General features: G+C 35.9%; 1 protein-coding gene across 8 annotated transcripts in view; it reads right to left on the reverse strand.

Moving 5' to 3' along the window:
• The window catches only part of SMARCA2 (SWI/SNF related, matrix associated, actin dependent regulator of chromatin, subfamily a, member 2), a 188,388-nt gene that overhangs the window by 130,344 nt on the left and 38,173 nt on the right, over positions 1-19,871 (reverse strand). For all 8 annotated transcript variants that reach the window (XM_039729732.1, XM_039729726.1, XM_039729728.1 and 5 more), the window contains 12 exons: positions 16,678-16,848; positions 13,029-13,082; positions 11,452-11,582; positions 11,201-11,261; positions 9,724-9,824; positions 9,300-9,447; positions 7,544-7,707; positions 5,913-5,979; positions 5,249-5,359; positions 3,508-3,750; positions 3,104-3,217; positions 1,058-1,165 (listed from right to left, as the gene is read on the reverse strand). In XM_039729732.1, coding sequence (XP_039585666.1) covers positions 1,058-1,165; positions 3,104-3,217; positions 3,508-3,750; positions 5,249-5,359; positions 5,913-5,979; positions 7,544-7,707; positions 9,300-9,447; positions 9,724-9,824; positions 11,201-11,261; positions 11,452-11,582; positions 13,029-13,082; positions 16,678-16,848 — 1,473 coding nt within the window. The remainder of the gene's footprint in view (positions 1-1,057; positions 1,166-3,103; positions 3,218-3,507; positions 3,751-5,248; positions 5,360-5,912; positions 5,980-7,543; positions 7,708-9,299; positions 9,448-9,723; positions 9,825-11,200; positions 11,262-11,451; positions 11,583-13,028; positions 13,083-16,677; positions 16,849-19,871) is intronic.

Below are 19,871 nucleotides of genomic sequence, written 5' to 3' on the forward strand. Positions count from 1 at the left end.
TTAAGAAGACAGCAAAGGCAATTTTAACTCGCTAATCACAAAGCCAGGTAGAGAAACAAGTAGGAAAAAATACACAGAAGCATCTGAGCAGATGAAAGAAAGAGACCAGAAAAGGAAGTAGAAGATTGTGATACAAAATGAAATTTTTAGAACAAACATAAAGACATCAAACTGAAAAAATGCATTAAAATACAACTGAGGAATATGAATTAATGTCTAAAAAGTGTTCAAACTATGAAGATGCAAAAGAGCCCTTCTTCTGGAGTTTAATTAAGCACCAGTAAAGAAAACAATTTGACTGCAAAGAACTAGGAAGGTAAAGTAAGATACTGAATAGAAAAATCACCTGTACCAATGCAATCTGGAAAAGGATAATGGAAAGACTATATGTGCACAGCATCAGCAATATACACACTAAAGGGTGCAAACTGAAACTCTTACATTGCAGATATTCTGCAGTGTCTGTTCAAAGTATTTCACATTTACTATAGTATTCCAAATTTGTTATCATGTTAATGAATGGCAATTTCTTTACTCATTAGTGCCTGGGTCAAATCCCATGACAGCATAACCAACATTTACTACTACAAAGTCTAAATCTGACTACATGACTTTGAATCTTACTGATCTCTTAAAGAATATTGTCACCAACAGACCTTGTAAGGATGAATGCAAGCATATAGTCCTAGCAAACTGAAACAAGACTTAACTAATAGCTCTGAAAAACAAGATAAATGACCTTCTGTAGCCATCACTCCCACAATCACAATTATTCAGATATATTATTAAATTAAGCTCAACCAAGGAAAATGCAGTTTTTTTCTCAAACACTGCCTGTTTGCAGAAAGACAGTGCAACTACACTGAATCCAAGTGAGTGCTACACTACTCCTTGTGCATAGCTGCGGTCTTGTAACTGAAAGGCATGCCTGAAATCTCTCTTCCCATCGGAGATACCTGCTGTAAGAGTCTACATATTAATTTTATAAAACAAAAGTCGTGTTGTTAACATGTTCACTTGTAATACATTACTTCATATTTTAGTCTTTCTTTAGTACCTTCTTGTCTTTTTCAGAACCATCTGTGAGAAGTATTCCCTTGGCTTGCATGTGACGGTACAGGATCTTTTGAAGAGCTGACATATCACATTTGATCACATATTCCACCTGGTATTAGAAAAAACCCCGAAACCATGAGCACACTGACATAATGTTAGTAGGATCTAACTGCAGGTTCTTGTCACTCTACAGCAAAACAAAAAAAATCCTACTAATCTTTATCTGTACCAGATCACCACATAAAATTTCAATGACTAGCAATACAACTGCAAGCACACAAATGAGTTTTTGTGAGTCACAGCTGCAGTGAGACAGCTGGATCCTAAAGATTCAACTGCAGGATTACCAAACATCCTTTATTTCTCATTCTGTAATTTTCAAAAGCTAAAAAATAATTTAAAATTAATTTTAAAATTAAGATGCAGCTAGAAAACTATTTTTATAACAAAGTGATTTTTTGGTGCCTGTTAGGTATTATAAAAATATCAAGCAAAGCATCCTAAAAATATCATCACTGTATATCTAGTAATTCAGAATCCCTCATAGAGTCTAACTGCCATAATGTTTATCTGTTTTCTCAACATCCACTAAAACACTAGGAATTAATACAGTGTTGTATGATTGCTACATTCAGTCTGACTTGCTCAGCTTTGTAAAACTATATTTAGTTCTTAACTGCATACTAGATTTAAAAACAGTTACAGAAAGACTTTCCACACCAAAGGTTTTATGGAACTTTTTCTATTGCCCCATGTCCAAATTATAGTCACAACATTTTTAGTAAGTTATGTCAAACAAAAACTGTAACCTAACAAAACCACGCTAGTGGTCAAAAATCTTTCAAGCTATGAAAGAAAGACAATGCGTAAGATTCCTAATGTTTAATAAATAAACAGGAAGAAAATGACCAGGTTATTTTCTTCTCAGAAAGACAAGAATATAAACTCTTTAAAGAGAAGTGACTTTCTTCAATGTTCACCAACATTTGCAAGAGCAAATGAAACTGATTAAGCTTCTGTGCCCAGGTTCAATCCTTATGGCTGGATAACCTCCTTTTGTCAGATAATGACAACAAAAAGAAACATCGTTTTCTGAGTATGAGTGTGTATGTAACTTGAATTTTTTTCCTCTGCAGTACCTATTATTGGATTTATCAGTGATTTGATTTAAATATTATTTTCAAGTGCAAGCATCTTTTATTCTCAAATAAATTCTTCTGAGGATATTGAGAATTTGACATTTGAAGGAACAGAAATTTGCAATAGTAGTAGTGTTTACATGATTACAAAGATGAAAAATAATTTAAAATGCCTTTCTTTGTATTGTCTCTAAGCATCTGTATAGAGTTCTCCACTCATTTAGCCAGTCAGCTCATAACACACCTTATAAATACTTCAGTTTTGTTTGGTTTTAATCAAGTTTACCATAAAACCAACTTTTCCTTATCACACCTTAAAATTTACATTTTTTTTATTTTAGTTGCTGTTGTTATTCTGTGAAGAGGGATGTAGAATTGCAGAGGAGGACACAATGGGACACGATGAGTTATCCAGAAATAAAAACAATTATATTTGAAATCATAAAATAATTTTATGTTTTGAATTAAAATGCCACTAGTTAAAAATAATTGTGCAATTTCAGCAAGACACTTAACTCCTGGAATGATAATAAACCAAATTGTGCCTGCTTTATAATGTGCAGTAGTCCTTCAGAAATTTAAGTGAAGTAGCTTCAACCCAGTGCAAGGAGGATGGTACAGGACAAGGTTTTATCCTCAGTGTACAGCTGGCTCATAAACTGAAACCAGACTCTAATGCATAGAAACTGTGTATCTTACACTGGTTACAACAAACACATTCAAAGTTGGTGAGGACTCCTGAGAATGCAGACACTTCACATACTGAGGCTTCCTCAGCTTTCTCTGAAGAGGTATAAACAAACAAACACTAAAGAAGTCCTCTTCTGCAAAATAGATCTCAAAAAGGAACACTACTTAATACTTAGAAAGAATATTAAACCCCTTCCAAAAGTCGTCTCATTGCAAACCTTTTCTGGCAGCTGAGACTCAACCTCCTTCTTCAGTCTTCTCAGCAAGAAGGGTCGAAGCACTTTATGCAGACGACGGATGATCAGAATAGTTTCTTCCTCATTTAAGTCCACCTAGAGAAGTTTATAAAAGTCATTACAAGGCAACTCTATTAGTTAATGTCTTCTCTCACATGGAATGCTAAGACTGTGCAAGGATTATTTGCATCTTACATCCAAACTGACTCTGAGTCAAAAAATACACTTTAAACATTAAAATTTTGTTATTATAAAAGTGGGGACTTTTAGTTATGTTAAATCCCTAAGTACCAGCACAAGTTCAGACACTAATTCTGAGTAAGCTCTTTCCTGTTTTCATCAGAGTGGTTTATTTCTGATCTTTTAAAAAAACACTGCCACAGTACCCTTTCTCCAGTCATGGCAAATGGAGCGTTGAACCACTGCTCAAAGGTGCTGCAGCTCTTGAAAATTGTTGGAAGAAGGAAATTGAGGAGAGCCCAAAGCTCAGGCAATTTGTTCTGCAAAGGAGTCCCAGTCAGCAGGATTCGCCGAGGGGCCACATAGTGAGTATTCAAGACCTGAGTCAGCTTGCAGTGATGGTTCTTCATTCGATGGCCCTCATCTACTATCATGTACTTCCACCGAATCTGAAGGAAAAAGAAGAAAAGTCAGCAAGGTTAGAACAGGCCAGACTTTGTCAAGGTCCTCCCAACAAGTATAAAACAAAAATACTTAAAGCCTGAGACATCAATCAGTTTCAACCTTGAGGAAAGCCAAATCAAGCATTACACAACTATCAGTGTCCTTGCTAGCAACACACAGAGAAATAAATACTAGGTACACTCAATCTGATGGTGAATTCTGACTGGAATTGAAAGAGCTAACAGCAGATTCCCTCCATTTTTGAGAAAGAGATGAGAATGACTGGCTCTTCAAGGCCAGAATATGGTTCACAGTAAAAGAAAGAAACCACATAAACTGCAAATAAATCTGTCTGTAACAAGAACCTTGACAGGAGACAAAAGCCTTTTCAGATAAAGATAAGTATGCTCATAAAGAACAGAAACCCTGACCTTTATTTTGTTTCAGCTAATCTGATGATTTTACTTGAATAGAAACCAGTGTAATTAAAAACATCTCAGTTACTGCATTTTCAACTAAAGTTTCTATTTCTTAATATGAAATCTTAAATGCAATCACAGCAGATGTTGAAAGCTGTTCTTCAAGCTCTCTGTTACCACCTGTACTACAACACGGACAGTCACACTGACCATATCACTAGGAAGGCCTCAGTCTGTACTTTTACATGTGCTACTTAATTCCACTTCCCAGGACAGGATGAGTAGCACAGCGCTGTCCGTCTATCTTTCAGAAAGAGTGGGAAAAATTAAGGAAAAAGAACATTATGTAGTCTCAAGCTGTCTTCAAGCATTCAGAATGATACTAAGAAAATGCACTGCCTTTGTATTAGAGAGGACTAACAAGTGATATGCAGTAAATATGCAGTACGTAACAGAAGAAAATGAAGTGAAAATGAACAACAAAAATACAGGAGGACCAATATGGTTTCTCTGTATAGCAAAATATCTCTGCTTTGTGTGCACATGAAATAGCCTTACAGTACAGTAGGTTTTTTAAATTAATTATATTTGATACCTACCTGTAGAGAGACAGTGAGCCCCTAAGAAGTGGAACATATAGACCCTTTAGTCTGGACACCAAATTCATGATATAAATAACTATTTAGACATGTGGGGAAAAGTGACCACATAGCTGGAAGGGCCCTAATAGGAGTGAGTTTCAGGACAGAAATAACAGAAAAAGTTAAAAGTCACTAATGCAGATTAGGCTGAATATTATGCAGAGGTAAGAAAAGTCATGTTCTTGCAAGGACAGGCAGGTATACAGTACTGACAGAACTGCACAAAAGAATTAGTTCCCAGGACACATCTGGGAAAATCCTAGTGTTTACAGAAGGGACAGCTGTGACTGAGAAGTTCAATCCTAAACTGAGAAACAGAAATGTAAATGAAAGGGATAACTTTTACTGAAGGACAGAACAACTGGGAACTTCCCCATAAAACAAAAATGTGTTTTGTGAAGGTGTCTGGGTCTTGCTGTAGAGAGATAATAGTTAAGAATTACCTTAGCAAGGATATGTTTGTCCTTTATTATGTACTCATAAGTAGTTAAAAGAACATTAAATTTTCCACTTCGAAGCTGAGGAACAAGTGAGCGGCGCATTGCAGGTGTACCCTAAAAGAGAGAGACATGTGAGTTGTTATTCTTTACTTTGATGAAGAAAAAACATTGTTTTCATGAATTAGCAGATAAAAAGCAACTAGATGAACCTGTAATACTACCATACTTTGAATAATACACAGACAAAATTCCAGACCTTCTCAGAGTGCCTTCCCTAAACCTCTGCTAGACTGTAAAGCTGCTGATGAGGCTAACAGAAATATAAAGGCTGATCTCCCTACAAATTGCTTGGCTATTTCACAACTACAGGAGCCGCACAAGAAAGTATTAAACTAGGAATAAAATGGTAGGTAGTTACTATTTGTAACTCTCAGCAGAAGCCTTGCAAATTTAATAATCAACAATTTTGTTGTGCATTTTGTATGGTTTACAGTTGTTTTACTTCTACAGTCTTTCACAGTTTATTACAGTCTTCTTAGTATGGCTATTTCCTAGCACATGACAAAACCTGATGAGCAGATAGTTTAAAAGCTTACAGAGACAGAGGAAAAACTGTCTCTAGTTCTCCTTCCTTCAATTCTACAGTCATATAGAAAGCAAATCAAACCTTGTAAGATATCTTCACCACTGAAGGAGCCCATTTGTCAAATTCATATGTCCAATTGGATAAAGTCCTGTAGAGATTATAGAGAAAAAGTAACATGTTTCATCATCTGCATATCAAACTTTTTAGATATTTCCAAGTGGTTGCCAGCTTTTCAAGACATTTTATGTAATCAACCCACATAAATAACAACATATTTTAAAAATGCACCTTATATACTGCAATAAAATACAAGCATCTCAGAGGGAAGTAACCAGAAAAAAAATGTGTGAATACTCATTCAGCTTCTATTCAGGGCCCTTTCTGAAACCAGTAGTGTTTTACATGCACCTTTATACTTTGGAATATAGTAACAATAAGAACAGTGTTTCTGGACAAAAAATAGATTTGCAAGTTCCTCTATACTAGACACATCATCCAAAAATGCACACTACAGCTTTTCAAATACAGCCCAATGAAATTGACAATAGACTTTATCTGTGCTCTACTCAAGCAGAACTACTGTTTCTGCTGTTTTATCCCAACAAAAACAGCAGAAAAAGTCGCTATAGTGAAGCTAATTGCTACCATAAGACAACAGAAAAAAAAAACCTGAGGTTTTTCAGCTGCTTGCTTTTTTTTTCCCCCCTTCTTAGTGGACCAATGATGGCAACAATACTAGCAATGTAAGAGAAAGGCAGCTTTTAAAATGTATAAAAGAAAGAACTTTCAGCTCCTCTGACTTTTTTAAAAAAACACTGGAGTACTTAAAAGAAATCAGACTTTTTACTGTGTCCACATGAAATAACACTCCCATTATTTTTGTTTTATAAATCTTCTCCCAGGTATTTCTTTTCAAACTAAGCTTATAATTTGTATTAATAAAATTAAGCACATCTATGGCATTTATCTTAGATAATCAGTTACTACTGCAGCACAGCCAAAAGACAGGACACCTCAAAAGAAATCAAAAGATGACCACAAATCACATTTATCCTAATTCTAGAACAAATCTGCATGCTTAGCATAACTGGTGGACAAATTAGCTACTGATATTACCAGGGAACCTCTCAACATCAATCAAGTCAATTACACATAAAAATAACATAATAACTCCTCAATATTCTGTAAGATTTCTACAATGAGCAACATTTTTTATTCAAATCACTAAAACCCACACCTGACCTTCAGAGAAAAGAAAATGCATTAAAAGAAATTTGCAAAACAAGCAGAAGTTTGGAAAGCTAAGGAAAAGCAAAAGGGGGTAGCACAATAAACGATCATAATCTGCACACCTGACGAAAGTGTGTATATCAATCGAGGCTACATATATCCAGGGCTACCTATACAGTACTTGAAAATCAACCTCATTAAAGCATGCTTGCGTGGTATCAGATGAGGCACCAGCTGCTTGAAGAATTAAGCAAGAGATTTTTATTATCAGAGCTAAAAGCCAAATGCTCAAGTGCCTGCAGGTAATAGGAAAGAAAAAACATCCCCCTCTTTTGGCTTAAGAGTGAATTACAGTAAATTCAATACAGTTTGCCAAAATTAAGTGTTTTATCAGATTTCTGGTTTTGCCAGCGTCTTGTGTTCCAAATAAACCAATCTGCAATGCTTAGGACAAGAATGCCAGAATGACACCCGTTACTTACGACAAGGGAACAATGATGAGATATGGGCCATTGAGTCTTTTGTGCTCCATCAGGTAAGTGATGAGAGCAATAGTTTGTATTGTCTTTCCTAGTCCCATTTCATCTGCTAAAATTCCATTCAGATTGTTATTATAGAGAGAAACCATCCACTCCAGTCCCTGGAGCTGAAATGAAGAGTAAGAGTTTCAGTTATTTAAAACCCACAAAAATAATTAATAAAAAATCAGCAGCACGGATCTAATGTTCTCATGTCCCTGTCTACTTACAAGTTGGATTTCCTTTAGTAATACTATATGCATGGAGACCCATGTCTATCTTTACGTGGAAAACATGTTCTGCTTAAAACACTCTGTAAGATGAAGCCAGATTTCATGTAGAAAGGTTTTACTACTGCACACAAAGCACAGTAAGGCTGATAAACATAACAGCAGGTATTTGTTCCTCAATTTCAATACTCTCAAATGCTCAAACTTTCTGTGTATATTTCATGACATTTGCCTGTGTCAATTAAATATTTCAAAACCAAACTCATCAAAACCACCCAAAACACAGTCTCACGCTTGCCAATTACATCACTGGTATGCTAAAGCTCCTGTAGCACATGTCCACTTAGCATCTGCCATTCAAAACTCCACACCAGAGAAGGCCAGCTTTGTCCAAATATGCCTTGTGTATAAAATTCCAGAACTGGAAGGAAGCCAGAGTTCTGTAGCTTAGCAATGTCTACATAACAGAATTTCACACTCCAAGGAATACTGGCAGAAAGCACTATTCCCTTCTCAGACAGATTTCCACATGTGTATATCACATTACTGATGGATGTGTGAAGTTTCTGCTCTTCATATTCCAGAGTTTTGGTGTATCCCATGCATGGAGAGAGCAGGAAATTAGGTGGCCTGAGAAAGTTCAGAGGGAAAACTCTACAGTACAGTTCTGAAGTAATTGTCTGTTTTTCCTGCAAGACAGCATCCAAAATAATGTTGCCAATTTACTGGCCTTACATACATGTGACAGATTCATATTTACTATTAAGTCATCAAGAGCTGACTGGAATTTGTAGTGTCACTCTATGTCCCACCTAAAAAGTCACTTCAGAATTGAAGAAAGCTCTTCTGTCTACATCATTATTCTTTATGTGGAAAGATATATATATAAACAATGTTCTGACTAGAGATAAGATGCAGGTTGTTGGAGTTCACTAGATAGCAGAAGTGTAGAAAATATGCATCAAGGACATTTTCAATCACATGTGAATCTAGCTTATATCAAAATACCTAAGGTCCTCGTTGGTTACTAAATTCTGTGAAGAACATGTGATACCAACCTCCATAGCAAAATATTTTTCTTATTTTCAAATTGTACCTATCACTGTGCCGAAATATTAGGACTTTAATTAAAAAATAAAATTCTAAACTTGTAATTATTGGAAGGAGGAAAATACTGCTAATCCACCACAAATTAAAACAGTAAGAAATGAAATTACAAGTCAATGAGAAGGATTCAAAAAAATCAAAATATTATTCACCTGCAATATAGAAAAGGTAGAGGTAGCTGTAAAAAGTTTGTATTATTCAAGGAGTATGTAAGTAACATTATCTGTGACAGGTATCATTGCTTTGTCCATACTTCCAAATTCTAACCTACTAGAGCCTTCGTATTTTTTAACAGATTTTCAGTTTGCTGTTTGAAATATCACACTGAAATGTTGGGCATAATTCCAAGTTTTAGGTATTTTATTGTTTTAATGATTTCTCACCTGATAATGTTTTAATGTGCCATTAATAAGAAGGGAAGACTGTTTTTCCACCCTTTCGGTGATAGCATGAGCAACAGTGTAGTAGGACTGAGACCCTCTAGCACTATACTGCATGCTATATTCATCATCCACATCTTGTTTGGCTGTCCTGGAAAGTAGAAAAAGAACTCGAGTGAATTCCTACAAACAAGTATTTTTTGACCATGGCTTACATGTCTGAAGAAACAGTTCAAGTTCTCAGTTGTCAGTGAGGTGAGTATACCAAAGGGTGCAAGATTATAAAAAGTATACAATTAAATGCTCATGTTCCTTCTCCTGCAGATATTTATACCAGAGCAGTAAAACAATTCACTGTAATCTAGAGAAAGCCACTCTTGTGAAACGCCACTGTTAGAAATCACAGTTCCTAATAAATAGTACTTACTCAATGATTTGCTTTGCATCTTTCTCAGAAACTTCCTCACTGTTGGGATCCAGGACTATCTTCTCATCTGTTTCTAATTTGCTTGATTCTTCTTCCTCATCCTACAGAACAGAGAAAAAGAAGTGCTGGGAAGTGTAACGTGCTCCTCGGTCATATTTTCAAATGGCATTCTCATACCGGTAGCTTTCATTGGTCAGTGTTTTATGACAGACACATGAATCATAAGGCTCAATTTACACCTATTCTGCAATAAAAATGCACTGTAGCATAACAAAATGATTAATTTTTTACATACATCAACCAACAGGAAGTCATAATACTTTGAAATAAAGTAAAGATCTTCCTTTCCAAAAGCTTTCTCTGACTACCATATTAATGGAGAATATTCCAATACCATGTGTATTTTTATGTCGTATTCTAAATGCCTGATAAATTAATAAGGCTTAAAATACTGCCACATACTACTGATTTAGGCCTCTAGCTTCTTAATTTTTTAAAAGCAGTTATTTTTATTCTTTTTGAAATAACTTGTCTTTTGGCTACAGTTGCAGTAGATAGCAAACAAGTCAAAATCTCACTAAGTGAGATTTTAAAAATCTGACAGATATCAGGATCTTCTCTCCTACCTTAATACTAACAGATGTGTAGAATTACATTACCAGAAATTACTCCTACAAAGACACACCATAACATCATACAGTCCACTCAGTTTCAGTGGTTGCTTGGTCTAGTAGTGTAAAGACTGCTAAACTTAGGAGATTTGAGTATTATACCGACTTCTGCTATTGGGCTGTTCATTGAACATGGTCCTTCTCTATTCCTCACTTCTGTTCTCCTTTAGAAAGTATTGATCTGAAAATGCTATGCAGTTATCACTATTCATTATTCATAGTATGTAATATGATGACCCTGGAAGGCTGGGATCTTTGTGTGGGTTAATTTTAAGATTATTTTTAGAATTTTTGTAATAACAGTATTTAAATCACAATCCAAATACTGAACCAAATAAGCTTACCCTGAAAAGTCTGAATATAAATCCCTGGCATAAGCCCTAACTTTTTAATAAACATAACATATAAGTAGTAACCATGATATTTTATTGCCTATAAAACCTTCAATCCATAAACTTTGAAGATGTTAATTTCATTCAGCACAAAGCCACAATGCAGCATTTTCTGAGACATATTTTAAAACAGGAACCTGTTTAATTCTCTGGTTCATTACCATTCATAATCACAGTAAAATACTTATTCTTCCTAACCACAATTACTACTTAGGCCTTTACAAAGTATATAAAGAACAAACGCTTGAAATCAAGAATTACAGAATCAATTAATTTTTCTGTTCATAATAGTCTTAAAGCACCTGCACATCTGCTATCACCTCCAGTCTCTTCATTATGAAGACAGGGAAAATGAAATATGAAGTACTTGTTTTTTACTGTATTGTCACAGTACTTCTTTTTCAAGATGCATACCTCCTCCTCATATTCAGAGCCACTTTCATCTTCACTGTCTGATCTGGGAGCAACTTCATAGCTGCAGAAAAATGACAGAAAGATTGTGAATTACAGTTAAAAGGGCAAAGCTAATAGGTTCAATACATCTCCTACTCAGCTTACATACAATAAATTAAAACAATAACAGAATTGGTAAACAAGAAAGTATAACATGAAAAACATCAACGCAAACAGAAAAAAACAGTCTACTTCATATACTAACTACTTACCCAGGGTTCATTTCCAGCCAAGCATCCAGCTGACTTGCTTTGGGCGCTTCTGGTCCAAGAAGAACTTTGCCTGTTTCAGTGTGAGTCACTTTGACTGGAAGGTCACTCATCTGACTGCTCTCATCTATGGGCTAAAAATTCAAGTGACATTTACACTATAAGGCAACTGAACTTCATACTTTTCCTACATAACAAAAGGAACTAATAGTACTACCAAAATTCCAGTTCCGAACAACCAGTGAAGTTTTGTTACTAGATGCCACGGTTTCCCACTAAGCAAATACTAAGTCACAGTATTTCTGTTTGTAACATATCCTATGTGACATCCACAAATATATCCCAGTATCCCAAGTAAATTAACAAGAACAACATGGAAAAGAATATGCTATTGGTTTTTGTGAATCAAGACACAAGTAATGTATTCTTTTAGGCCTTTAATCTTGTTTATACCAACAGACATCTGTAACAAAAAACATACAGTGACCTTATGGCTTTTTTTTTTGAGAAACAAGAATTAAATAATTCAGTTAACTTTCTAAGTAAAGGCCTGTTTTAAAGGTTCACTGTTCTAACTTCTTCAACTAAGCTGATGAAGCACCTGTAAGAATAAAATCTCTCACTCAGATCTATGTTGTATCAAAACTAGAATAGTATAATCACTATGTTATTTCTTTTGCCCTGTTTAATGACAGATTTTTTTTACTTCAAAAACTTTTTGCCTTCTAATACTGTTTCTACCCAAGAATATTTTCCAAATAGATATGTATCAGCAAGAAAATTAATTCTGAACAGTTCTAAATAGTGACTGACAGAGTGCAAAACAAAGCCGATTTCCATTAATACTGAAGTTACAGGAATGTTATGTGCATTTTCCTTGTGCAAATAAATTATACTGAAGTATTTTGCTGTAACACTAACTATACTAGCAGAATTATCACTTTCAAGTATAAAAAGAGACCACAAGTACAACAAATACAATTCTGAGCCTTTATATAAAAATGAAGTGGAATAGAAAAATTGCACAAACAGAAGAGCTCTGAATGAGGCAGCATATGCTCTGCTACCGAATGAACAATATTATCTGAAGAATGACACAGAAAAATTGCTAATTTGCTTCTGAGGAGGAAAAAATTCTCAGATGTCTTAATCCATCATAACACTGTACTCAGTCCTGTGACTGAAAAATAATTACATACTATGTCAACAATGTATTTTTTATAAAGATGAGAAGATGGACTATATCATGCTCATGAGTTCAAACTAGAAAGTAAGTTGTCTATATACAGACTGCAAGAAAAATATTTCTTGTAAGCACAAGAGGCAGACTTCATCACACTCAGTGATAGATTCAATATAGTTTTCATTTTAGTCTTTGATTTTGGGAATACTGAAAGGCTAGCGTAAATGTTAACCTATGTAATTATTATTTCTGTTTATAGAAAACAGCTCCTAGAACAGTTACCATAACTCTTTTCAAAGTCATAGTCATGACACACAATCCAGAATAAGGAAAGTTGCTTTTTTTCAAAAACCAAAAACTAACAAGAAAGAAAAAAACACCTTGTAAAAATTCATACCTCTCCATCAGGACCAAGACCAGATCCCATTCCTTCTGCATTTTCTTCTGCTTTCTAGAACAAGTGAAGAAGTCATAAATACTAGGGTCAGATTAAAAGTATAGAAAATATACTTTGCATGATGTAAACATTTTGGATCATGAATATGTTTCACTTATTTCTGAACAGCCTGGGGTTCAATTTACTGAAGGTGTGGATGGATATAGACAGATATAGGCCCAGAGCAATAAACACACAAAAGCATTTAGTAATGTAAGGAAGGTAACTATTCACTTCAGTCAATTATATAAATCTGCATGTAAGAAATGGCTGGCCCACTCAATTTCCAGCTCAGACCAAAAGCTCAGATGCTTACAGGCTATTCTAATGCAAATAAAATAGTAAATGATTTTCACATTATTTACTATTAATTTCCTCTAAACTGCTTTAATCTCCATTTTAAAGGTAGCAGGCATCACAGAGTGTACATTCATGCAAAGCAATCTTATCTTGGGTATATATTTTGGATTTTTTGGTCTGACAACTAACTAGAAGAAGCATTTTTGGAGTTTTTTGTACTATAATTTAATTATGTGTAGACTTGACTCAAATTAGAAACAAAAGGAACCCAGGAGTTCTTCACTGGAGAAAGCCAGATTTTTTTCTCTCCAGGCACCAACCTGAGAAGTGTGCAGTATCTTCTTCAAGGCTTATTCTCATTTATCTTACTTAAAAATGTCAGCACAATATAGTTTGCTTCTGCATTCAAACTTTCCTAAACAACTCTGAACAAGAAAGGACATTTTACAGTTTCTCCTTATGTCACCCTGCTGAATTTGAAGTAATACAGCAAAATAGTTTGGATACTCATGTTAAGAGAATAGACTAACAACATGAAATGATCTTTTAATTTGTGTTTTAGAGATAAAAAACTTCCAAGTATTATTAAAGTATGTGATCAATACAGACCATCAACTTATTCCTTTTTTTGTTTAAGAAGTGTACTTGAGGAATAGCTGCACTTCTCAATATTGATATAATCCTTAATATCTGCTTCAGATGATACTTCAGCCTTTTTCTTTGCCACTAAATTCCATTATCTAAAGCATGTACTTGAAATGAACACGCAGCAGCTGATGCTCAGTAGGAACAACAAAAACACAAGCTTCAAGGCTGCCTGCGTCAGCACTTCTGAGCAGCAGGTATGATTGCTGACAAAGAAAGGAACTGTACCAGAAGTGAAGATTTAAATACACACAAGGGCAGGATAAGTTACGAAAACTCATATCTACTCTTGGCTGAACACACTACACTGACTGAGGATACTTTTTCCATGGATGGACCAGGGCTGGGATCCATTCTTTTACATTAGAGAATGTTATCTAATACATAAAGATTGTTATAGCTTAGCTACAGGCAATGGAAAAGAACCTTACAACGGACAAGCAGTAAGCATCAGCACTGTTCACTGTGCAAAAATCATAACCTGCTGTGAGAACATTTATAACCTACAATTAAAAATTTTGGAAACCAGATCATATTACAAAGAAAATAAATGTAAATAATGACAGACATCTTGCACTTTCATTTTGGATCATGCAAACAAATCTTTAATGTTGCGAACTTAACCCTTGAATTGGGGAAATCTCAGTATTAAAAAGTAGGAATGCCATTTTGTTGATTTTCTGCATAATGACAAGAAAAACTACTAACAATAAAGTAGTTGAAAAGCTGCACAGCAAGTTGAACTAGCCTAGAAGATGAAAATCTCATCTGGAATATTTTTTCTTATGCATGGCTACAGTAGGAAGCTAGAGACAGAAAACACAAATAGAGGAACATGAAAGAAACAGAGGAAGTCTATAATGAAGATTATAGAAACTGTATCCCAGAGAAAGAATGGACTAATCTCAAATTTTATTCTACTAAGAATATCCAAGGTCTATAGAATATCCAAGGTTTACTTGGATATTCTATAATGAGACTAGCAAAGATTATTTCTTCATCATCTACTTCTTCACTACCATTTCTAGGAGACAATCCTAAGAATTCTCTTTTCTTGTTTTTCTGTAAGTACAAAACATTAACTACAGGAACTAGTAGATTTAAGTTCGTTATGGATTACAAAACACAAAAGCTTAAGAACTGGAAGTGTATGCCTTGCAAAAAAGACACAGTCACCACTAATTGCAATATGTGTCACAAGCATGGAATAACAAATTAGATTAAAATATAGGGTAATATTTGTGTGAACTCCTACTTCTCTCACAGATGAGCAAAAGACTACTGGAAAGAAGTTAACTACAAACAAAAAGATGCAGTTGACCAAGACAGAGCAAACTTTTTTTTTCCTTTTTTTGGTAATCTTTCCTTAGGTTTTAGGGTGGGATATATACAAACACTGAATACTTATAGGACACATCTCCTTTCAACATCAGGAACAGAAAATTATCTTTTACTGACATGGCCAGAAAATAATGCTGTTTCCCATACTCACTTAGACTAAACTGACATAGAAAGAGAAATATATCACCTACGTGGACATATTTATTTACATTATTACAGTGATGCAGTTACTCCACTTGCTGTCTCAATAATTATTATCTCTACTGTGCATTATATACATTAAATCAGGCATGTTTTCACTGGTAATACAGGCCAAGAACACCAACCACATTACATCTTCATTCTGTAGACAGGTTATTGTTCCTATGTTAAGAACACATTCTGAGGAACAGAAGGGGTTTTTTTGAGAGCAGGAAAAAACATACTATTTTTTAGGTCATTAATGTCCAAGATCAGTATTTTTTCTACGCTGGTTGTTTTTAGCATATTTCCAGTACTGTTAGTAAACACTGCAAACATAATGCTCGTATTTGTAGCAGTAATTAGTAGCAAACCAGGCATGGAAATGGATTATAAAAATCCTCTTACATACTCTGCAAGAGATGAAAGGTACTCTGAGGTAGCAAAAAGTAAAAAATAATTTCTATTTGTTTCTATTAAATCACTATTTCACACATGGAATTTTTTTTTTGAACATTGCACTGTTCAATTTCAACAACTTTCTCTTGCAGGGTAAAACATTTCATATGAAGAAAAGTAAAGGAAAATCTTGGAAAGTTTTAATTAAAGGTAAAAAATGTACAATGAACAATATTAGTGGCCAACTATCCATTTACTATAACAAACCTAGCCAAGTTTCTTGGCCATTTTAAATGGTCCTAACAAAATGGATGCCACCAAGTATATAATGTGGAGGTCTAAAATAAGTGCCCTGGATGAGACAACTACACAACCCAGATGCTTGCCATCTTCTTCCCAGAATGTATTTTTGATACATTGCATTCCTTTTGGGTACATTAATCCCAATTTACACATCTGTCCCAATTTTACCTGTACAAAGTTTTTGAGAGAATTAGTGTCATGAGGACATCAGCAGCTAAGAATTTTATAATCCTGCCTCTTATCACCTTCTTCTGAGTTAATAAAAGCATACATATATTTCAATAGAGAGAGAGATTAGTTCCCTCAGCATTAAGAATTTGGTGGTGTAGATTATTTTAGACACCCTGACACAAGCATGACAATTGGGCATCACCACATTTATCAACATTTAAATGGGATTTGAAGAAGAAATGGCTTTAAAATATCAGCTGTAACTACTTGCCTTCTTTCTTCTCCTTCGCTTCTTCTTCTCTTTGGCTGCTTGTGCCTGTTTATGCTCCCATACCAGGTTAGTCAAGTTAGCCACATACTCATCTGTCTGCTGCAACAGGTAGGCCAGGCGTCTGTCTTTCTTTTGATCAATCAGCTTACGGTAGCCTTCTTCATCTTCGGCCTAGTGACACAAAAGAGATATAAGTCATGACAGGAATTATGGTGAATGCAGACCATCCAACTGCTATGTCAGAGGGTCAGCTACATGGGTAAAGAGCTTGTTGGACAATCAGGCCCAGAGAGTCATATAGTTGTATCAGTATGTCACATATTTGTATCAGTGTGTCACAGCATCATAGGTGTTGGCATGGACCTTAAATATCTTCTAGTTCAAACTCCCCTGCCATGGGCAGGGATACTTTCCACTAGACTACATTGCTCAAAACCACATGCAGCCTGGCCTTTAACACTTCTAGGCATGAGGCATCCACAGCTTTTCAGTTCTAGTGCAATCTGTTCTAGTGTCTCACCACTCTCAGAGTAAAGCATTTCTTCCTAATCTAGGAACTCTAAACATACTTTCATAGAACCACAGAATTGTTATTAAGATTGGAAGACCCCAAAGATATCAAGTCCAACCGTCAATTTGACACTACCAGGTCCCCCAGTAAATCATGTCATCAAGCACCACAACCACATGCTTTCTGAACATTCCCAGGCAGCCTGTTTCAATGCTTGACAATCCTGTCAGTAAAGTACTTTCTTCTATGTAAAATCCAGTCTAAACCTTCCCTGGCACAACTTGAGACTGTTTCTGCTTGTCCCATTGCTTGTTACCTGGGAATATGAACCAACTCCTTGCTACAACCCCCTTTCAGATGGCTATACAGAGCAGTGAGGGCCCCCCCCGAGCCTCCTTTTCTCCAGGCCAAACAACTTCAGGTCCCCCAGCTGCTCCTCACAGGACTTGTGCTCTAGACCCTTCCTCAGCTTCACTGCCCTTCTTCGGACATGCTCCAGAACCACTCCAAGTGGGGTCACAAAACTCAGCAGAGGATTTGAGGTGTGACCTCACCAGTGCTGAGTACAGGGGTGCCTGTCCTGGTCCTGCTGGCCACACTACTGCTGGTACAGGCCAAGATGCCACTGGCCTTCTTGGGCACATGCTGGCTAATATTCAGCTGCTGTCAACCAACACTCCCACATCCTTTTCTGCTCTGCAGCTTTCCAGGCACTCTGCCTCAGCACGTAGCAGGGATGTCGTGACTCAACAGGGAGGGCACTTTGCCGTATCGCTGGTCTCAGCTTTTGATGTAGTCCATGACACAGTTGCCTTTCTGGTCTGCAAGTACAAATTGCTGGGTCCTGCTCACCTTGTCATCCCCCAGTACACCCAAAATACCTCACTGCAAGGTGTCAGAGGTCATACTTTATCTGAAGACAGTATGAAGAGCCATACCACAGGAATCCCTACTTCATGTTGTGCTTAACACAACTATCAGAGACATAGAGGAAGGGATGAAGGGCCTTTCAGTCAAGTTTGCAGAGGACAGGAAACCACAGGGTATCTGTCAATATGCTCAAGGCCTGAGCTGCACTTCAGAAGGACCTGAATAGGCATGGAAGCTGTGCCATTTCTCATGTTAGAGTTTTCCAAGACAGGACTAAAAAAAGCCTTGAGCAACCTCTTTTGAACTCAGTGTAAACACTTCTGGAAGGTGGTTCAACTAGAGAACTCCCTGACAGGCTGAGTGACTGAGACGGAGATTCCACGATTCTACACATTTCCTATTCTCATGGACTAATGACTGCAAAAATTTGCAGTAGTTATGATCGGCAATGGAGGAAAAAAAAAAATCAGTGATACATTAGGCAGATTGAATGTCCTGAAACAGAGATGGTAAGTCTCCTACATCTCTTACAAAGAGATGACTTTTCAAAGACATGAAGTTCACAAAGGGGAAGAACACAGAAGCGGGACATAAAATTGCATTTAGTCCTTTTTCCAGTATGAACGCCCTTTTCTTCTAGATATCATGTGAATTTTCTTTTTTTGTTTATGTACCGCTGTTCTACACTGGTTTTATTTCATCTCTCATAGAGTTCACTATCAGAAACAGGATTCACCAGATAAACCCTATCTGAGTCATCCAGGCAACTTCTGCATCCTTGTCATACTGTGTAAGTGTGCTGCACATACAACAAATATTATTTTCACGTGCTGTGATGATATAATGCAGAATGTCACAAAACTACAAAAAAGCAGCAGAGCTGCCTGTCTCAATTTTGGCTGAAACGACAAATTAAGGAAGTATACAATGCCGTATAAAAACCAAAGACGAGCAAGAAATACTTTAAATATGATTACTTTGAAATACAGCACTCTGGGAGATCCCCTGCATTTCTAGAGACATCAGGATGGCATACAGTGAGTAAGAATAGCTATAATGTTCAAAATTCCATTGTTATGTTCAACCCATCAAAATTACAATGCTCAAACCCCAACTTTTCAGGAAAAATAAATTATCATTACGATTGTTGTTGGTTTTATTGCTTCTAATGTTACTGAATACACAATCTGTGTAATCTAACCAGGTATATTTTTTATACATTTAAGCTTGTCTTGACAGCATCTTCTAAAATCCCACCAACACCTATATCTGCATGATACATATATAGTACTGCTCATGAGCTGTGACACAATCACCATTTCTAATCATAGTAAAGGAAGGGGAATTTGTGGAATGCATTCAGTATTCCTGAAAAGATATGCAAAATTTTAGAGCACATTTTCATAGACCATGGCAAGCATCTGTGAGGAGATGATTTTAAAAAAACCACTAGTACATATCTGTGAATTCCAAATTCACTACAACTGGACTAGAGCTAAATAGGCAAAGTAACCACAAAACACATAGATTGGTTTTGCAGAAGGATTTAATTGAGCAGTAGGTGCAAAACCCTGAACCAAAAATGCCTATGAAATTCTGTATGTACGGTAACAGCTTAACCAGTCTTGGTGAGGTTTTAGGAGAAAGCACTGATCATCTGGAAGCACTGGTGTCCTCTTCCACTTCTGGACATTCAAATCTACTTTGTTCTTTTCAGCAGTGGACATCTTCATTACTTATCACACTGCTTGTTCAATTTTACATAAGCTGAACCTCACAATACACAGAAGTATTTCCCGAATGTCAATATTGC

Source organism: Passer montanus, unplaced genomic scaffold (genome assembly GCF_014805655.1).
Source record: "Passer montanus isolate IOZ18808 unplaced genomic scaffold, ASM1480565v1 scaffold7, whole genome shotgun sequence".
In the NCBI taxonomy this organism is placed as follows: Eukaryota; Metazoa; Chordata; class Aves; order Passeriformes; family Passeridae; genus Passer; species Passer montanus.